Genomic DNA, 21,886 nt, shown 5'->3' with positions numbered 1-21,886 from the left:
CAGGGAGTGAACTCAGGTCAGCCACATGTAAAACAAATGGCCACCTCATTGTGCTATTGCTCTGGTGACAATTTTTTATTTTTCATTATAATTTTAAAATGTTTCAGGCATAATTTAGAATTTCCATAGGAAACTTATACATGTGATAAAATTAAAAGCATATGTTTTTACAAAGAAGCATGTATATTATAATAATTTAAATTTTGGGTATATTAAAATATAATTATATATTAAAATATTAAATATATTTGTATATTATAAAAATAAAATAATTATAAATAAATATATTAAATATAATTAAATGTTTCCCAGTTCTTTTTTTTTTTTTTTGTGACACTCAAGGGTGACTTCTGGCTATGTTCTCAGAAATTGCTCCTGGCTTGGGGACCATGTGGGATGTCAGGGACCGAACCAAGGTCCATCCTGGATTGGCTGCTTGAAAGGCAAATGCTCTACGGCTGTGCTATCGCTCTGGCCCTCCCAATATCTTCTGTCATAAAATCTTAACTAAATTGTTACTGATTTGCACAATTTATAAATAAAATAAATACCTTTAAAGAAACTATAATAATTTATTATTTTGGAGATCGATTAGATAATGTTTTATTAGACAATTTAGCATTTTTTGTTCTAGGATTATAAATAGCAGATAAGTATAATTCGTCCTAACCATCAGGTCTGATTCTGAGCATTTGTCCTAACTCTTGTATGGGGTATTTATTCTAATGTTATTGAACAATTAATTTATCTAAAGAAAAAGTTATATTTCAAAAATCTTCATTTATTTACCTTAATAGGATTTTTGAAATAATATAATGTAAAATTACCTATACATATGTGATATTGAAATGACATTGATAGAGACTTAAGATATATAGAATCTTTTATTTCTCAAGCACCACTGGCGTGGCTCAGGTTTCTTGGATATCACAGGACCAGAACAGCCATTGAATCCTTGGGTCCTTGCAGTGAATGCCTACCTGTTTGGTTGAGATTGCCAATAGAGTCTCCAGACCTTTTAAGAACCTCCTAAATTTTGAAGCCCCATCATATTTTTATTATAAAAATACTTTTTTTTTTTTGGCTTTAAGGCCACCCCCAGAAGTGCTTAACATTTACTCCTGGCTTTGTGTTCAAATATCACTTTCTGGAAAGCACATAGTGCAAGGTATGTGTTATGGCATTCGTAACTTCTGCATAGAAAATTTTTTCTAAAAATGTGAGAAAATTTAAACGTGATATTAAGGAGAAAATTCAACTTACAAAAGTATAAAAGGAGCTGGAGAGATAGTACAGCTGCCAACCCAAGTTCAAACCCTAAGCACTTCCAGGAGATGAGAATCAGCAGTAAGTACTGGGCATGGTTTTGTGTGACCCTAAAACATAGATACATGCATACATAAATACACATATTTGAAAGCAAACTCATTCAGATACACTCATAACTACTGAGTTTAGAATGAGTCCTGCACTTAATTTCATGTTTAATTTTACTTGGAAGCTTTTTCTTTCTAAAAATACATTTTAAAACTGGAATCTGTTACCATAAAGGACATCTTAAAATTAGAGATGGAAAGGTTTTTTTTTAGTTAGAAACATTTACAATCCTTTCTCTCCACATCCCCACCAACACTGTTTGTTCTCAATCTTTGTGATGTGTGCCAATCTCTGCGGTGTGTTGTGGTACCTCATAGTTGTTTTGATTTGCATCTCCCTGATGATTAGTGATGTGGAGCATTTTTTCATGTGTCTTTTGGCCATTTGTATTTCTTCTTTGTCAAAGTGTCTGTTCATTTCTTCTCCCCATTTTTTGATGGGATTAGATGTTTTTTTCTTGTAAAGTTCTGTCAGTGCCTTGTATATTTTGGAGATTAGCCCCTTATCTGATGGGTATTGGGTGAATAGTTTCTCCCACTCAGTGGGTGGCTCTTGTATCTTGGGCACTATTTCCTTTGAGGTGCAGAAGCTTCTCAGCTTAATATATTCCCATCTGTTAATCTCTGCTTTCACTAGCTTGGAAAGTGCAGCTTTCTCCTTGAATATGCCTGTAGTCTCAATGTCCTGGAGTGTTTTGCCTATATGTTTTTCTATATATCTTATGGTTTCGGGTCTGATATTGAGGTCTTTAATCCATTTGGATTTTACCTTCATACATGATGTTAACTGGGGGTCTAAGTTCGAGCTCCCATATGATCCAGCTATACCACTCCTAGAAATATACCCTAGGAACATAAAAATACAATACAAAAATCCCTTCCTTACACCTATATTATTTGCAGCACTATTTACCATAGCAAGACTCTGGAAACAACCAAGATACCCTTCAACAGACGAATGGCTAAAGAAACTGTGGTACATATACACAATGGAATATTATGCAGCTGTCAGGAGAGATGAAGTCATGAAATTTTCCTATACATGGATGTACATTGAATCTATTATGCTGAGTGAAATAATCCAGAGAGATAGAGAAAAATGCAGAATGGTCTCACTCATCTATGTTTTTTAAGAAAAGTGAAAGACATTCTTGCAATAATAATTTTCAGACACAAAAGAGAGAAGGGCTGGACGTTACAGCTCACCTCAGGAAGCTCACCACAAAGAGTGATGAGTTTAGTTAGAGAAATAACTACATTTTGAACTATCCTAATAATGAGAACATATGAGGGTTATAGAAAGCCTGTCTAGAGTACAGGCAGGGGTTGGGTGGGGAGGAGGGAGATTTGGGACATTGGTGATGTGAATGTTGCACTGGTGATGGGTGGTGTTCTTTAATGACTGAAACCCAAACACAATCATGTATGTAATCAAGGTGTTTAAATAAAATATATAAAAAATAAAAAAGAAACATTTAAAATCCAAGTAAAGGACATTTACTTTATAGTCCAGATGTGATTAATTTTATACATAGACTTTTCTGATTTGAAGAATATCAAAACGGTTTTGTAGTTAAACATATTATTGTTATCAATAACTACAGTGTACTGACTGCACTTCCACCTTAACATACAGGCTCACCAACAGACCTATAAGAGATAATAGATATTTAGAGATTAGTTTAGACAAGTTCCATTTTACTTACTTGAAAGAGGAAAGGGTGTGCTTAAAAGATGTGCTTAAAATTACAGAATTAAATAGCAGTCTTGCTAAGAGAAGATCTGAGTGTTACAACTAACTCCTCAACAAGTTTTCTATTACATTGAGTAACACAGACCTTTGAGTTAAATACTATTTTTAATAACCTTTTTAAAATAAATGCAAACTAATCATTCTATTCACTCCTATTCCTGAAAATGTTCTCTATTATCAAAAAATGCCTATATGAATAAGTTGTGGAGTGGAGTAGGAAAAAGGTAATTTAATTTCAGTCCTTAACTGTATTTTCTGCCACTTTATATAGTCTCCTGAACACTGCCAGGAGTGATCTCTGAGTACAAAGTCAGGAGTAAACCCTGAATACTGCCAGGTATGATTCAAAATACAGAAACTAAAATAATGAAGGGCACTCCAAATGTTTTATGAGACATATTTCATGTTCTCTATCTCTTTTGTAGTTCTGCACTATCCAGAGGAGTTTTACTCAAACTATGAATAGCATTACTGGTTCACATCTTTGGTCATTTCTAAACATGTAATTGACAACATGCCAAATTAAACATCATTTTTACATATCTATACTCTGTTGAAGTGAGTATAATGGTAAGAATATAAAAGTCAAATAATTTGTAAGTTATGGATTAAATAAAATAATTTCTTTTCATGAAAATCCTGTATCTTAAGTTTTTGTTGAGAAGTGGGGGGTATAGAGTGTGTTTGAAATATTTCCAATTAAGAAATCAGGGCAAATATAAAGTTTCCAAAGTTATCAAGATAAAGATCAACTATTTCTCTTGTGAATTTGTAATGATTACAAAAACGTCAGTTAGGAGAAAGATTAATATAAGCATCAAGTAGTTAATCTTCTATCTCAGCAAATAGTTTAAACACTAACCTGGCTTCTTTACTACTTAGTACTTAAAGTTTTGTGTATGTATTCTTAGTGTTCTATAAATTTAATTTGGGGATTTTGTTTGGGGGTTTGTGTGTATATGTGTGTGTGCTGCCAGGAATCATATCCACAGACACATGTATGTAAGCCCACCCCCACTTGCATTCAGTGTTCTAAATAAGTTGATCTAAACTTAAGAGAAAAATTATATAAAGACCTTTTAGTCAGGAGTGGTCTGACTGAAGCCAGGAGTATGCCCTGAATACTTCCTGGTGTGGCTCAAAGAAAAAAAAATAAAGAAGGGAACTCTACACATTCTTATGAGGCAAATTTCATGCCTTCTTTTTCTTTTGTTGTTCTTCAATATTCAAAAGAGTATTACTCAAAATCACCCATTAAAAATGATTCATGTATTGAAAATATTATGTATCTTCCCTTGGTCTCTTCATGCAATGATCAGCCTAAATGTTCTTTCTGTGATCTAAAATGTACATAGAGACTAGCGGATTTTTAAATCATGGGATATATTTATCCACTATCAACAGAATAGGGAATTGGAACTGAACCTAGCCTTTTCCTTTGCTCCCTATAATTTGCTCTGTTTCTAATTTTGTAGCAATCAAGTTTCAACTAGTTAATCAAATGGCTTTTGTATGGCAGGTGCCAGAGTGTTTGTTTTCATTAGTGCACCAAATGCCATATTTAGGAACTTGGCCTTTTGGTTAACAGACTACAAGCATGGCTTTAAACCATTAAACGTGTGTATTTAAACTCTGCATTTATTTTTACATCTCCTTAATCCAAATATTCAGGATGTGGTTATCTGTAAGATGATACATAATGACTTTTCCCTATATACACCCATGCACTAAAATACATGTCTTAAATATAATCATCAAAATTATAAACACCCATCATCCTATTTCATTTATGAGACTGCAGAGATGAAGAAAAACTTGTTTAGTAAAATGTGCATAAAAAGAACTAAAAGAAATCCAGTTGAAAGGCTTGTAAATTGAATGATTTCACACTTTGTAAGTTGTTTTGAATGTGAAAAAAAATAAGGAAGCAAAACAGCACACTTAGTTTATCTTTGATTGAATGGTAGCATGATTTTTATTAAAAGCTTTGCCAGAAATGTAAGATGATTTGAAAATAATTTTTTAATTAATATCTTTTTCCTGGATCACATGGAACTCAATTTTCAATATTTTTAGGTCTCCATATTGTTTTTCAGAAAGGCTGGACTAGACAGCATTCCCACCAACAGTGAATGAAAGTTGCTTTCTCGCCACATTCCACAGCACTGATTATTATTCTTTATGACATGTGCCAGTCTCTGTGGCGTAAGATGGTACCTCACTGTTGTTTTGATTTGCATCTGTCTGATGATTAGTGATGTGGAGCATTTTTTATTGTATTTTGGCCATTTATATTTCTTCTTTGAGAAATTGTCTGTTCATTTCTTCTCCCCATTTATTGATGAAGATTATATGATTTTTTTTTCTTATTAAGTTTTGTCAGTACCTTGTATTTCTGAGATGTTAGCCCCTTATCTTCTGAGTTTTGGGCTAATCATTTCTCCCATTCTGTGGTTGGCCTTTGGAAAATACATTTTCTTAATATATCTTCTTTCATGTTGAAAAAAATCAGAGATATCAACAAAATTACAAGAAAAAATAGGCCTTAGTGAATTGATTTGATTTCTAACAACAACAACAACAACAACAACAACAACAACAAAAACAGTGTGGACTAGAGGAGTTATGACACTTTCCTTGCATGCTGCCATTAGATTGAATCTTAGTTCAATTCCCAGCTCTGCATATGAATTTTCAGGATCAAATAACTTGAGATCAACCCATGCTCTTTTTAGGAAAGATTTCTATACACAGAGCCAAAAGTAATCCCTTATAATTGCTAAATGTTGCCCTAAAAAGGAAAGGGAAAGAAAAAGGAGAAAAGAAAAGGAAATACATTAAAAGAAAAGAAAGGAAAGGAAACAAAAAGAACAAAAAATAAAATGCACTTTTTACTAGTACTTTTGCCAGTTAAATTCTTATTCTTTTCTATTGTATTATATTATTATATCATAATTGTATAAATGACCCATTTAATTGACAAATGTAATTTTATAGGAAAAATGTATGTTTTAAATTATAAAATATAGTTTATTTGATTTCCTCTATAATCTTATTTTCTTTTCCCTAGATTTAATGGTCATGAATTTTGTTCCATTTTTTATACTCATTTAAAATGCATACTTTTTAAAGTACAAGGAACTGCTTTGTGTATTTCCAATTTAGGTAAATGGTAGCATGCTGTATGCATTGTTCTTTAACTTCTCCTTGTAACCCATCTGTTTCCTTGAAATTTATGCATATAAAAATGATTCACATATATTTCAATAATTTACTTTAAGTCTAGAGTAGAAATATATTACAACTGATACTGATAAACAATGAAATTATAAATTATTTAACATTATTCAGATTCGTGTTTCCTTATAAAGAAGTAAGAGGTTTCTGGAATATGTACCAAAAGTATAAATCAATGAGTTATAGGGAAGATATTGTCATTTTAACCTTTCAAAATATGGATCAACTTCCATTTCTACTCACCACATCATGTTTTCTGAATCCCAACATCATGCCAACAAATCAAATGTTAATTGCAAGTTATTGCCAAATTTACATGTTCAAAATGGTATATGACATCTTTATTTTCATTAACTAGGTTGTATGTATAAGAAGTTTAATTTTCTTTCTATAAAATATTTTCATAACTACAGCCAATTTTCACTTTGTGATCCTTAAAAATTGTTACTAAAATTATTTAAAATTATTTAAATATTCTAAAATTAATATTGGTGATGACAAAGATATTCTCTTTTAAACATTTCATTGTTTGTTATATCTTAAACAAAATTTTTCAACTAGAAATAAAATTCTGTAAAATTCTTAAATCTAGGAGACAACACAAAGGAATACAGAGCATACACAAGACCCTGAGTTTGAACCATAGCAATTCTTATATGAAATAACCCTGGTATCCCTGACAGCTCCCAACAGCAAAAAGTGCTGCATGGCTGGATCCAAGTGTTAGACATAAATCTCAGAGACTTACAAGTGTATGATGTTTGAAATTTCAATTTAGATGCTTTTATTTATTTATTTATTTATTTATTTATTTATTTATTTATTTATATTGGTTTGGGGGTCACACAGCTCAGGAGTAACTCCCGGCTATGTGCTCAGAAATCACTTCTGGCTTGGGGGACTATATGAGATGCCAAGGGATCAAACTGTGGTCCATCCTAGGCTAGCCTGGGCAAATCAGATGCCTTATTCCTTGGGCCACCACACCAGCCCCATCAATTTAGATGCCTTTAGATAGAGTATACTTTCTCTGGTTCACCAAAACAACAACAACAACAACAACAACAACAAAAGATGCAGATTCTCTCATCACAGTATTTTTACGCATTTCCTTTTAGGTACATGAGATTACAATCCATGAGTTAGAAAAAAATTTACATATATTGGATTTCACATATTTGAGTTATTTTGAATTTTTTATAATTATAACCACAGAACTCAAGTCTATAGACACAGTAATCAACTTGGTGAAATGAATCACCAATAGAACTCTTTTAAAAAATAGGTATTACCTCTGTTATCATTGAAGTTTTGTAGAGATGCACACCAGTATACAGAAGCTGAATAGTGTATTTTCTTCTAATTAGCTTTATAGGAAATTTTATTGTTTTCTATCATTTTATGCCAAGTGATAACACTAATTTATATGCCCCTTAGATGCTGAACTGGAGATTGGTGAATACACATTTTATCCTGGTCATTGTGTTGATGCTGTGGAGCTCAGGAAAAATACTCCCCATGGATATAACAACAAAGGTAATAAAAATAGATCAGAGAATGATATTTTTATATTTTGCTTTATTTTAGTTTGAGTATTTAAGCCATACCCACAGGATTTATTCCTGGATCTGCACTCAGAGATAATAATTCCTGGAGGGATTTTGAGGACCATAAGGAATGATTGGGATCGAACCTTGGTTGGATGTACAAGACAGACCTTTAAACATCTAGGCCATCTCTCGACGTCCAATCATATATTCTTAAGGAACATAAGTCAATTTTACTAGTGTCAGAATCAAGGGCAGTGTTTTGTTTCTATGTTTTTTGTTTTGGGGCCACACCAGGTGGCGCTCCGGGGTTACTCCTAACTCTGGGCTCAGAAATCACTTCTGGCAGGCTCAGGGGACTACATGGGATGCCGGGGAGGTTGGCTATTTTCAAGGCAAATGCCCTACCGCTGTGCTATCACTCCGGCCCCAGAGTTAAGTGTAGTTGACAAATAGGGAACAAGAGATTTTCCAGGAAGGACAGATGGTAAACCATAAAAAAGTTTTAGCAGAGAAGACTCCACTATTTTAAGTAGTATCAGATAACAACTATTTTAAAGGATTACTGCTTGAGTCAGTGACAGAAAAAAGGCTTGGAAAATAAAGTAATTAATTGAAAAAAGTCTTGTAGAATGTCATTCTTTGGTTTTACTAGAATAAACTAAAGAGGAGATAAATAAAATGAAGGAAAAACATCAAGAGAAAAGAGAGAAGAAGGAGCAATAGTCTTAAAACAGGAGTCCAGTGCGTGGATGACTGTGATTCAAGGGAGAAAGGAAGGGAAGAGAATTCCTAGAACTAGCATTTATCCCATTGGGAAAATATTCTGAGGCTTTTGAAAAATATATCTTCTGAACTACCAAAAAGAAAAGTCACTGGGCGCTTTAATTTTTTTTTCCTTATTTAGGAGGTGGGGAATCTATATTCAGGGGTCCCTTGGATACTCAGCCAACCAAGTCTGCTATTCAACCCGAAGACAGAGGATATGGTATTGGGGATTATCAGGGCATTTTGTGACGCTCAAGGAATTTGAGGAAATTGTTGGAATATTGTGTGGTGGTGGAGCTCAGATCAGGTTCAGCTGCATATAAGTTGCCATGTGCCTTCGTCCCTATGCCGGTGCACTATATCACTGCACCCACCATTTTATTTTATTTTATTTTATTATTTTATTTTGTTTGTTTGTTTGTTTTGGGTTTGGTGCCATACACGGGTCACTCAGGAGTTACTTCTGGCTCTGTGCTCAGAAATCGCTCCTGGCAGGCATGGGGGACATATATATGAGATGGCGAGATTCTAACCACCGCCTGTCCTGGATTGGCTGAGTGCAATGCAAATGCCCTACCAGTGTCTTATCTCTCCAGCCATGGACCCACCATTTTAAAACTACTACAATTGCATTTAAGAAAGAAAGGAAGTTTATACTCATCCTTTTGTGATTTGGATGAACTGCAAAGTGGATCAATAAATGATAGACAAAGAAAACGTTTTACATAAAATCAGTAGGATCATTTTAGCATTGTAGATACTCATTAATATTTGTTAACAAAACACACAAATGAATACCACAAATGTTTTGACAGCAGAAACTAGATTTTAGTTGTTATTTATTCTTTAAGTCTCTTGAAGATCTGGTGCATAGTGGGAAGCTGTCTTGATTAAATAAATAGTAAGTACACCTAGAGGAAAAACATCATGAACTTTAGTATGTTTTCAGAATCCAATGATTTTGTATTGGACATGTATAAAGTACTAACTAAAAAATATTAAACTGAGCATGAAATATAGCTAACAAATGATAAGATACTAGCATCTCAAGTTGCAATATAATAGTATAGTATTAATATTGAGAGACAATTGAGACAAGGGCCAGGAGGTCTAGTGCATAGTAGGAAGCTTAGCACAAATTCTGGGGGTGTGCAGTTAGGGCAGAGAAGGGACCACTATGACAGTGAAAGTTGGAAATGATCATTCTTGACAAGAACTGATGCTGAAAAGAGATAAAGTGATATGCACAATCCCCTTTGAGTAACAATATTTCAAACTACAGTGTCTAAAAGAAAGAAAGAGAGAGGGAAAAAGATGAAGAAAAATTTGCTGTGGAGGTAAGCAGTGGGGAGGGGAGGGAGAAGAGAGGGAGGAAGGTAAATTAGGGACATTGATGGCAGAAACTGTGCATTGGTGAAGGGTGTTGTGCATTGGTGAAGGGTGCTGATTGAAACTCAATCATGAACAGCTTTATACCTGTGTGTCTCACAGTGCTTCCACTAAAAAAATATTTATCTGGGCCAAAGCAATAGCACAGTGGGTAGAATGTTCGCTTTGCACGCGGCCAACCTGAGACCAACCTGGCTTGATTCCCAGCATCCTATATGGTTCTCTGAGCCTGCCAGGAGAGATTTCTGAGTGCAGAACCAGGAATAACCTCTGAGCACTGCTGGTTGTGGCCCCAAAACCAATATATTTATTTATTTATTAAAAAATACGATCTAAAAGCAGTCCAAGTATATCACAGTCTATTTAATGCACAGAACATGATGAAAGAGTTATAGAAAAAGAATAAAGGAAGGTGGTCCTCATTGAGAAAGAATCTGAAAGAGTGTTTTCAATATATTTCAGCTGTGTTTATTTGGGTCCTAAACATATTTGCTGAAGTACAGTTTCTTGAAAGATTAAGTTTCATGACAAGTAATTTCACCTCAATTTAAAGTAGCACAATCCAAATGAAGATGATTGGTAAAGTTAAGGCTTCCTTTTACTTAATGAATAAGTGGACTTTTTTCACCCAAAGGCCTTTAATTCTGATGTCTCAGAAATGCAGTCACCATCCACAGTCAGTGAAGAGAAATCAGCCACTGATTTTGCAGCAAAAGTTTTGCTTTTTGATGAACTTGTGTCTCTGGAAAATGATGTGATAGAAACAAAGAAGAAAAGGAGCTTTTCTGGTTTTGGATCTCCCCTGGACAGACTCTCAGCTGGCTCTATAGATCATAAAGGTAAACAAAGGTAAGTGAATATTTAAAAAAAATAATGTATTTGTTTTCTAATTCTATTCAGAGTTCAAAAACAAAGGTAAGTTCACATATAAAAATAATGAAATCTTTGTAGGTAAATCAATTTCACAAATATGTAAGCTAACTCATGAATTAAAAAATAATATTTTATAAATAACCCTTCAGGGGGCCAGAGCAGTGGCACAGCAGTAGGGCATTGCCTTGCACAGGAATGACCTAGGACAAACTGAAGTGGGTTTTGATCCTCCCCATCCACCGAGTCCCATATTGTCCCTAAGCCAGGAGCGATTTCTGAGCACCGAGCCAGAAGTAACCCCTGAGTGTCACCAGGTGTGGCCAATAAAAACAAATAAATAAATAACTCTTCAGGATGAAAAATGGCAAATATGGTAATCATTAACATTTTTATCATAAGCTTTTTGAGGATGATTTTATTGCATGCAGATATAAATTAGTCATAGGACATTATATTATTTAGAAGGTAGGGTAAATTTGTGTGCTGTAAGATAAATGCTCTGGACAATTAAGTTTTATGTATAATACAAAGTACGATAGATAGATAGATAGATAGATAGATAGATAGATAGATAGATAGATAGATAGATAGATAGATAGATAGATAGATATTTGGTTTTTGGATCACACCCAGCAGTGCTCAGAGGTTATTCCTGGCTCTGCACTCAGACATCACTTTTGGCAAGCTTGGGGGACCATATGGGATGCCGGGATTTGAACCACTATTGATCCTCTTTCGATTGCTTGCAAGGCAAATGCCCTACCACTGTGCTATCTCTCCGGCCCATAATTTTTATTTTTATCATTGATACAACACTTTCTTTTTTTTTTATAAGACTAATATGTCTTTTTTTTTGGGGGGGGGGCCACACCCGGCGGTGCTCAGGGGTCACTCCTGGCTCTCTGCTCAGAAATAGCTCCTGGCAGGCACGGGGGAACATATGGGACACCGGGATTCGAACCAACCACCTTTGGTCCTGGATCGGCTGCTTGCATGGCAAACGCCCGCTGTGCTATCTCTCCGGGCCCAATACAACACTTTCTAAAATATGTAGATAACAATGATAGGGCACATATTTTGCATGAATGAGCACATGTTTTTCCCTGGGTAGATTCCTACTATCTGAAGAAAAAGATTGATGTGAAATGTATTTCCAAAAATCTACTCTTTTGGATAAATAACTCAGCAACTTGAGGATATTATTTGTATGTTGGAGAACCAGGATGACTCTATGACACAAAAATCTGAGCACAGATTCAGAAGTAACCCTGAGTACCATCAGGTGTGACTCCAAGACAGAAACAAACAAAATTCACTCTCCTATACCAAGGGTATATATAATGAGTTTAACATTATAGAGTTTTGGGACTATAGTGATAGTACAGTGTGTAGGACTCTTGGCTTGCATGTGGCCCACTGGGGTTCAATCCCCAGCACCACATATGGATCCCAGAGTTCTCTGCCTCTAGAGTGAACTCTGAGCAGAAAGGCAGGAGTAAGCTTGGCACACAGAGGAATATGATCTAAAACAAAACAAAACAAAATTGTGGAGTTAAAACACATATGTGTTCACATTAAATTTCTAACTGTGTTATTTGTGCAAGCATCTTGTTTTAATTATTTTTATTAGGCTACCATTGGCAGTGCTTATAGGACCATAAAGAGACACTGGGAATTGACCTCAGGATCTTCTACATGTTAGGAACTGATCTACCATTTAGCTATCTCCCAGCCCCAGGGATCTCTTTATTTATTTCTTTTCCCTTGCTTCTCCAACATCCTTTTATTAGTGCCCAGGGGTGGCATGCACAAATAACTGTCATGTTCACATATAGTTTTTCAACAGTGGTGCTTGCTGGGGTAGCAAATCACATACTTAAATATTTGCCACGTCCTTAATGAAACTGACATGCACTTAACTATGAATTTTGTATACATACATGCCTGTTGATAAAAATATATGTCCTAGGGCCGGGCGGTGGCGCTAAAGGTAAGGTGCCTGCGCTAACCTTGGACGGACCGCGGTTCGATCCCCCGGTGTCCCATATGGTCCCCCAAGCCAGGAGCAACTTCTGAGCACATAGCCAGGAGTAACCCCTGAGCGTTACTGGGTGTGGCCCAAAAACAAAAAAAAAAAAAAAAAAAAAAAAAAAAAAAAAAATATATGTCCTAATATCAATGTATAACTATAAAAATAAATCTATTGGATATAATATGTATGAGTGATGTACATGAAATATATTTTATATAGATTTATTATAAAGACTTGGTCTAATGTATTGTAAAAGCTGTTTGGTCTGATGAAATATATTTATTTTGGCAGGGAAATCTACAGTAACAAAGAACCACAAAATGTGTGGTTTAATAGAATATTTTTTGTCTCATGTTTCATTGTAATTAAGTTCCCATTAGTAGAAGACTAGACCAGGTAACCTGAGTTCTATCCTCCCATGCCATCCCATATTCTAAGCCCCACAGATTACTGAGTATATTAAGAAAAAGTTCTCAGCAGAGTATACTGTCTCTGAAACTTAGGCAAGTTATCCCTCCCTCATCACTACTTTGGTAGTTACCAATTAACCTTGACATTGTTTGCTTGCTGCAGCAGAATTTCAATCTGTTTTCATTAGTATACAATGTTCACTCTTCATGCCTCTGACTTTAATAGTGAAAGTGATATCATAACTTATACCTCCTGGCAAAATATTGAAGGTAATAGTGTCATGGGGCCAAAGCTGTGGTTCAAGGGGTAAGGCATCTGCCTTGCCCACGATAGCCTAGGACAGATCGCGGTTCAGTCCCTGGAGTTCCTTAGGTTCCCAAGCCAGAAAAGATTTCTGAGCACAGGAGTAATTTCTGAGCATCATCGAGTGTGGCCCAAAAAGCAAAAAAGAAACAAACAAACAAACAAACAAACAAAAATAGTGCCAGAGGGAGAAAACCTTTAAAAATTATTTTTAGATATTTGTTTCTGATAGCATTTTTAGTGTAAGAATTTTGAAATTGTTGATTATTATAGAAAAAGCATATAAATATTTATTTGATATTCTTATTTTGTCACTCCTGGTACTTATTAATAAAAACTGGAATTCTTAGAAAATTATATAAATTTTAAAAATTGTATATTTAAGTAAAAGTTAAAATTTCTGATCTTAAATATCTTATCATTTAAAATATCTATGAGTCATTTTATTAATATGAACTAAATGTTCATGAGCTACATATTAGCATGAGATCATTTTTCTTTCTGAACACTGAATATAATCACTGACCTACAGGCAATAAGTATACTTAATGGGGAAAAGGTGTAAAAACTGAGCTTAAATCATACATGATAGCAGGAAGCTTGCTATAGTTAAGGCCATCAAAAGTCTTCACAAAAACAATTACAGGAGATTTCAACTGACCAAAGAACAAAATGGGCATCATTAAAATTAAGCATAAACCAGTAAGTCCATTTTAAAAAAATGGTACTTTAAAGATCAATCTATTATACCTTTATGTGTGTATTTTACCACCAGAAATATAATAATTGATGAATTATAATTTTCTATAGCATACAACTAAAGTATTATAAACATAAAATTCCCCTTTTATATTATTTTAGTTAATAATTAAAAAAGAATAGTAGAATATATCTGTTTAAAAAACCTCATGAAAAATAAAAAATAAAATAAAAACCCAAGTGAAATGAGAGATCTAAACAAGACCCATCAGTTGCTACATATATCAAAAGAGGAAAAATTAAAGTCACTCTGTGTTTCCTGATAGAAGACCAAACACTACCAAGAAAATAATATAACCAGAAACAATAGTCTTTCCTCTACCAATTTTCCACCTATTGATTTTCAGGAAATACAAAAGATAAAGAAATGACTTTAGAAAGACTAATGCAAGGCAAAAGATTAAATTTACATTATGAAAACTATGGGAAAAAATTCAAATTTCTTTAATAAACACATTACAAACATTTGATAAAAAAGTGAAAGATAAAAAAAATCTTAACTTGTGCTAGAGATAGTACAGAGATAAGTTTCAAGTTTGAGCCTGGTACCATATATGATCCTCTGAGCAATGCCTGAAATGATCTCTGAGTATAGAGTCAAGAATAAGCTCTCAGGGCCTGAGCAGTGGTGCGGAGCAGTAAGGCAGGTAAGCGGTAGAGCCTTGCCGGTTCTAGCCTAGCATGACCCCGGCATCCCATATGGTCCCCCAAGCTAGGAGTGATTTCTGAGTGCATAGCCAGGAGTAACCCCTGAGTGTCACTGGGTGTGGCCCTCAAAAAACAAACAAACAAAAATAAATAAAAAAAAGAATAATCTCTCAATATTATCAGGTGTGACTCAAATTCCCACTCCCATAAAAGAGTCATAATTTGAAAGATCCTGAGTAGAACAATTTATTTAAAATTGGCATTTAAGGGATCGAGTGATAGCATGGAGGTAAGTCATTTGCCTTGCATACAGAAGGACAGTGGTTCGAGTCCCAGCATCCCATATGGTCCCCTGAGCCTGCTAGGAGCAATTTCTGATCGTAGAGCCAGGATTAACCCCTGAGTGCTGCCAGGTGTGACCCTAAAACCAAAAAAAAATTTGACATTTAAAAGATAATTATAAATAGGATATTAGCTACTTAATAATTTAAAGTAATTTGTATTTACTTTTAAATACAAAAATGGTACTTCAATTATATTTTAATGAAATATGTATATATTTTGACATTTGTCTAAAATGTTCATTGTAACTTTTATAACTACAAAACTTGAAATTAAAGTCAGACTATTTGGAAGAAGAGTAAATATATTTTTTGATAAAATTCGCAAAGTGGGGGCCAGATAGATAGTATATTGGTAGGGCATGTGCTTTGCACGCAGAAGGACAGTGGTTCAAATCCCAGCATCCTATATGGTTCCCTCAGCCTGCCAGGAGCAATTTCTAAGCGTAGAGCCAAACATAACCCTGGAGCAGTACTGGGTGTGACCAAAAAACAAACAAAAAATTAGCAAAGTAATTTAATATTTCCTGAAAATATGGAGAATAGAATCATATCTTTTGAGGTACAAATTAATCTAACAAGAATTTAGTAAGATAAATAGAAAAGATCTTTATTTGAATATATTATGTGCATTTTCAGTAATTTACAGAAAGAGAAAAATGTTTTTTTAATTTTAGAAATCATTCAGAATAAAAATAATTCAAAGCCAATTGATTTTATCCCAATAAATAGTAACTATATTAGAAAGGCAAAATAAAATTAAAAATTATGCTGTTAAGAATAAATCATATAAAGTATGACTAGGAGTTTTGAACATTCAGGATCTGTTCTTGGAAGGGCTAAAAACCAATAAATGAAAAAAGTGTCATGTCCTGAAAAGCTTAAGAAGTGAAATTAAAAAGTGAGAATTGAGGTCAAGTACTGTATTCAAAAACTATTCTCATTTACCCTCTCTAAACTTTTCAGTGAAAGGCCCATAAAACTTCAGTCAATCTCTGAAACTAATATATAAAGCTCCCATTTAATGCTGCTTGAAGTATAAAATGAGTTTTGTAAATGATTAGAAAATCATTTTCTTTTTTCCCTTGTACTCTAATGTTCCCTTTGCCATCAGCTTCCTTCAGAAGGTTGAAAATGCAGACTGAATGTATACAACTATGTACTTTTCTCTTAAGTTTGAAATTCTCATAAGAATTTTTCAATCAGATTCCTTATTTTATTTCATGATTACAAGTTCCTTTGTAATTTATGGCCTAGTAACACAGATGACTTTCTCTATCAAAAGATTATTTAGAATGATATATTCACATATTTTTATTTTATTATAAGTATCCATATTTTTATTTTAATAAAATTACATTTTTATTTAAAGTTTTACTCCTCCAAACTAAAATTTAAGAATGCTTTAATAATAATCCTTATTTGGATGAATTAATTTTTTTCTTTTTTTCTTTTTCTTTTTTATTTATTTTTTTATTGTAAGAATTTATTCAAGAGACAAAAATGATTAACATATTGCGGTAAACTGACATAACATAATATAGTAGCATAACATAACATAACATAAAATTAATATAATATAATAATACATGTAAGTCAAAAAACATTTCTAAATAAAACACAATTTTTTTATCATAATGACTTACATATCTTTCACAGTAGTATTTTAGGTACATATTAACATTGAATCGGGAATCTCCATCACCCCCAGTGTTATCCTCCCTTCATCCTTGTTCCCAAACATATATCCCTTTCTTCCTCCTTTATCCCCTGGATGGATTAATTTTTAATGAAAAATTTCTGTTCTTACTCAAAAATATTACATTTGAATTTTATATAGACAATATAAAATTTTATAGACAATGGCATATATAAATAATAAGTATCTCATATAACATTTCCACATATGTTTTTAAATATTAATAAAATATTCTAAATTACTTTCAAAGTATAAGATTATAGCTTGAGGTTTTGTATTTTTGTGGGGTGTTTTTTTTCTAATTGTTGTTTATGAGTTACAGCTAGTGGTGCTCAGGGATTACTCCTGGCTCAGGGATGACCTGGCTCTGTGGTCAGGGGTCATTCCTAGCAGTGTTTGGGGGATTAGATGGATGCCAGATCGAACTCAGGCTGTCACGTGCAAGGCAAATGCCATACCACTGTGCTAGGCCCCAAGTTTAAAATTTTTTTTATTATAAGTCATTAAGGTTTGTTTTTATTTTGGGGGCCATTTATGCAGTACTCAGGAACTACTTCTAGTTGCAGGGAGGTCACTACTGACATTTTGGCTAGAGCCATAGATAGTACAGGGTTTTGATTTTTTGCTTGTTTTGTGTTTTGGTTGTTTGTAAGATCAAGTTACACAGGAAGAATGGGAGGATGGGGCCACATTTGCCCCTCCCTTAATATAAATAAATGATAACAAGCTTTTGCAATCCTGACTCCGCCCTCAGCCAAAGGTGGGTAATATTTCCATAACAACAACATAATAAGGTGAAAATTAATATACCAGCCCTTTTAAAAAACATAACACTTCTGAAAAATATACCATACACCTGTAACAAAAAAATTTTTTTCAATGCTTTTTACCATCCTGGAACATCTTTTTGTTCCTATACCTTTAAACTATTTTGGGGAATTTTTTTGTTCCTATTAACCTTCCCTACACACAAGCACAAAAGCATAAATACAGAACATACATTTTTAAAAAAACAGGCTAATATATCAAAATATACAGTAAAACATTATACCATTGGAAACATTAACTATGGAAAACAATAAAGCACATTTAAATTGGCAAGATCATGACTTAGATTAAAGTTAGATGCAAGCAGTTATTTTTTAAGATCTTTAAATGGGTTAAGCTAATTTTTTCTCCCCTTTTTTGAAAAAAAATTTTACACTACTACCTAATTTTTTCTCATTACCAACACCAATTGTGAAATTTCTTCACCTAAAACCAAATGTCCAGATGCTGATCTTGTCCCATGCTTCTCTCACCACATGGTTTCCCTGCCATGGAGTCTCAGCCCCCTGCAGGCATGTCCACTTTCGCCGTTTTTTGCTGACCATGTGGTCCCAGGTCCCGCAGCTGCTTGGTGGCTGTGTTTGCTGTTACCATCTGCGCAGTCCGCCGCCTCTGGGCTGATTAGGAACTTGTGTGCCACAACTAGGGCATTGCCCTGCTGCTGCTGCTCTGCTGACTTTTTGTAGCAGCAGGCGCCTCAGTGGTATGGGGTGCAGGCTTCAAACCTGTAGCTGTCTAGCGACAGAGTGGTTAAATTCCACCTTTCGGGTGCCATTTGTAATGTTGCAGCCCTTAAGATAGGCTTGGATAGTGGTGGATGGTGATGGAGGAAACTTTCTTTGCCATCCCAGGCCACGTGGCTCTGCAACCCCCCTTCAGGCGGCGGGTATCTGGGTCCAGGAGAGCAGCGTGTAGAAATCTCACTCACAAGCAGGTTTCAGGAAATATCAGCTTTATTCATGCCCTGTCCACAACATGTGTGGTCTATCTTAACCATTTACTCATGCTATCCTTAGCTTGCCCTGCGTCTTAGCCTTTTCCAACCATGTCTCCTCCTGTTACCTCTCCATGCTGGGCAAAGTCCTTAATCCCTCCGGTCAAAGGCCTTATCTAACCTTCCTAAGACCCCTCCCAGGAAGACCCCAGGGGAGGGGTCCTTGCAGGTAAGATTAAATTACACAGGAAGAATGGGGGGATGGGGCCACAGGAATGTTATATTTAATCTTAGCCAATGACCAAGAAACCATATCAAGTGCAATTGTATCTTGCAATGGGATCAAGGATCTGAGCAATTGTTTTTTATTTATAAGACATAGAAGACAGGAAGTTTTACTAAATGAGCTTGAACACCTATCGGGAAGGAATATATACATACATATATACATGTATTTAGGAATAAATACATACATAGATATGTATATGTGTTTACATATATGTGTATATATACTTCATTTTGGTTTGGTTTGTTTTGGATTCGTTTGGGGGCAATTCAGATTGTGCTCAAAGTTTATTCCTGGCTCTGTGCTTAGAACTACTTTGTAGCTCTGTGTTCAGGGATCACTCTGTGCTCAAGGAATGATGTGTGGTGTCAGAGATCCAACCGGACAAGACATTATTTCCTGTGTTATCTTTTGGTCCCCTAAATTAAGCCTTTTTATATTTTGTTCTGATCACCTAATATTATTTAAGTTTCTCCTTTCTTCATCTTTGGAAAACTGCAGTATAACTCATTTTTTCCTTTACTACAGTGGGTTACCTGTAGTAACCTATTGGGAGTAAAAGGAGGAAAATAAATGTCTTATTTGTTGTTTATTATCATGAGCCGGTTTCACTGCTCTTTGCCTCAGGAAAGTCACAAAACTGACTTTTTGTCACGAATATGTTTGTACAATCAGTTCTCCCTACCTTGGACCAAAAAAATTTGCTCTGTCCTTGCCTCCAGGAATGTTTTCTCATCTGGCAGGTGGTTTTGTTACTCATCCTCATCTTTCTCTCTCAGTATCTTCATTTGACACTGCCAACGGCATCTGTTGAGGTCACCTCATTCATCACTCCTGGCAGAAAGTCCTTCAGGAAATGTCCCTTTTGTAATTAACCTAGGCCACCTTAGCCACATGTCTTGCTCTACCACAGAAACATGTTTTGCTCTTCACAAAAAAATTTTGCATCCTTGACTCTGGTCATTGAAAATGAAGCTTTTGCTTATATAACTGTTTCTTCACATTTGCTTCTAGTCAGTTCTCACAGTTTTGTGACCTTTAAATATCACAATCCCTGTTCTAACTGGTCCCCAATATTTGGTGAGGATATGTCTGATAGGTTTTCCTGAAACTTCTCTCTAAATTAGTGAAAAAAGAAACACCACTATTTATCCAGTAGAAGTTTTTGTTGCTCCAGATAAATTTAGCTTCACAGAACCAACATCAATGCTATCCTTTATTAGAAGACATTTGAAACAATCAGTTTATAGCAACCTCCTTTGCAAACTCAGTATTAGTCTAACACATGGAAACAAAAAAGGAAACTACCTGTTAAACTTGTAATCTGGTTCTCTCTTTTTTATCTTTCCATTCACTGTTATGAACCATAACCAAACTCAGTTTAAAGAAATCCATTTTAGATACTCCCACAAGAACAGGAAATGGGATTCAAACAGAAACAATCTAATCGTTCATTGTAAAAATTGCAAAATTGAACATTATTAAAAATTTTGGTATGAATGTATTGATTATCACATTCTTCTGGGAAGTTTAAAAACATTTTGAATGTAAGATTTGCTAGATCATAGGAGACAGAAGTGAGTCCTGAAAAATATGCATTTATGAATAAATTATAATGTGAAACAACACAAATGTGATGATAGCATGAATATTCTCATGCGATGTTTATTCTGCATCTCAAGGAAAACTTAAGAAATAAGAATGCTAACTGGTTTTTAGGGGGCTAAAATGAGAAGAGACCTAAAGTTAATGATAGAAAAATTGATGACAAATAAAACCCTCAGTGATATGTGGGGGGATTTTTTTGGTTTGGTTTGTTTTTGTTTTGCCATTCCAGTAGAATTTAAGTTTTTGTAACATGTTAAGAAGACATTATTACTCCTGTTACATTGACATATTTTTCGGGATTACCTTATTATAATGTCAATTTATTTAACTCCATGCTCAATCCTTTTTTCACAGCCACTTTAAAATAAAAATAAAATTCTATGTAGTAAAAGCACCTGATCAGAAACAAGAATATTGTAGTTCACTTTGAATGTGGGCATTAAATAAATAGTTTAGAGGATATTTGTTTATGATGAAGCTTCCTATATTAAACCAAACATAAAGTTTAAGGAGGAATTGTGAAAAAATGTTCTTGTTTTATTTATCATACATAATTGACATTCCTGACAAGAGGCTAAAGATTTACAGACAAAAGACCTAGCATTTAATTTCTTCTCTAGTCCATTATAAAGAAATGCCACAAACCTATACCAAAGTAGGCATTTTATGTGCTGTCTTTCCAACTCTTATGAGGCAATGTTCAAAGGGCAATATTCAAAATGATTTTAATATTAATAAATATAAAAAAATTATTTAGAATACGGGCTCATTTTCTATGCTTTCTCCCTACTAGTTGAAAAGTCTGGCTGAATGAAAGAAAATGGTTTGAAATTATCTTGGGCTATTTTTCCCAATTAAAGTACTTTATCATTTGACACTTATCTTCTCAGACCTCAAAATGACATTATCTTTTTGCCTTTTCTTCCTACTTTTATATAAAAATTTAGTAATTTGTCCAAAAGGGATAATGTACTTACTAGTTTTTTGATATACACAAAAGACAGTTATTACATTTAATACCAGTAAACAAATAAAGTTGTAATTTAAAAAAATGTAAAATTTCATTATCAAAAGGTGTTACAGGTGTTACAGGT

At 34.2% G+C, this 21,886-nt stretch overlaps 1 protein-coding gene across 1 annotated transcript in view; it reads left to right on the top strand.

Moving 5' to 3' along the window:
- Positions 1-21,886, top strand: part of OSTN (osteocrin) — a 41,027-nt gene that overhangs the window by 5,613 nt on the left and 13,528 nt on the right. The window contains exons 2-3 of the mRNA XM_049776021.1: positions 7,804-7,902; positions 10,705-10,919. Of these exons, the coding sequence (XP_049631978.1) occupies positions 7,804-7,902; positions 10,705-10,919 (314 nt within the window). The remainder of the gene's footprint in view (positions 1-7,803; positions 7,903-10,704; positions 10,920-21,886) is intronic.

Source organism: Suncus etruscus, chromosome 6 (genome assembly GCF_024139225.1).
Source record: "Suncus etruscus isolate mSunEtr1 chromosome 6, mSunEtr1.pri.cur, whole genome shotgun sequence".
NCBI lineage: Eukaryota > Metazoa > Chordata > Mammalia > Eulipotyphla > Soricidae > Suncus > Suncus etruscus.
Note: the sequence above shows the minus strand (reverse complement) of the source record. Positions and strands in the feature narration are given on the sequence as shown.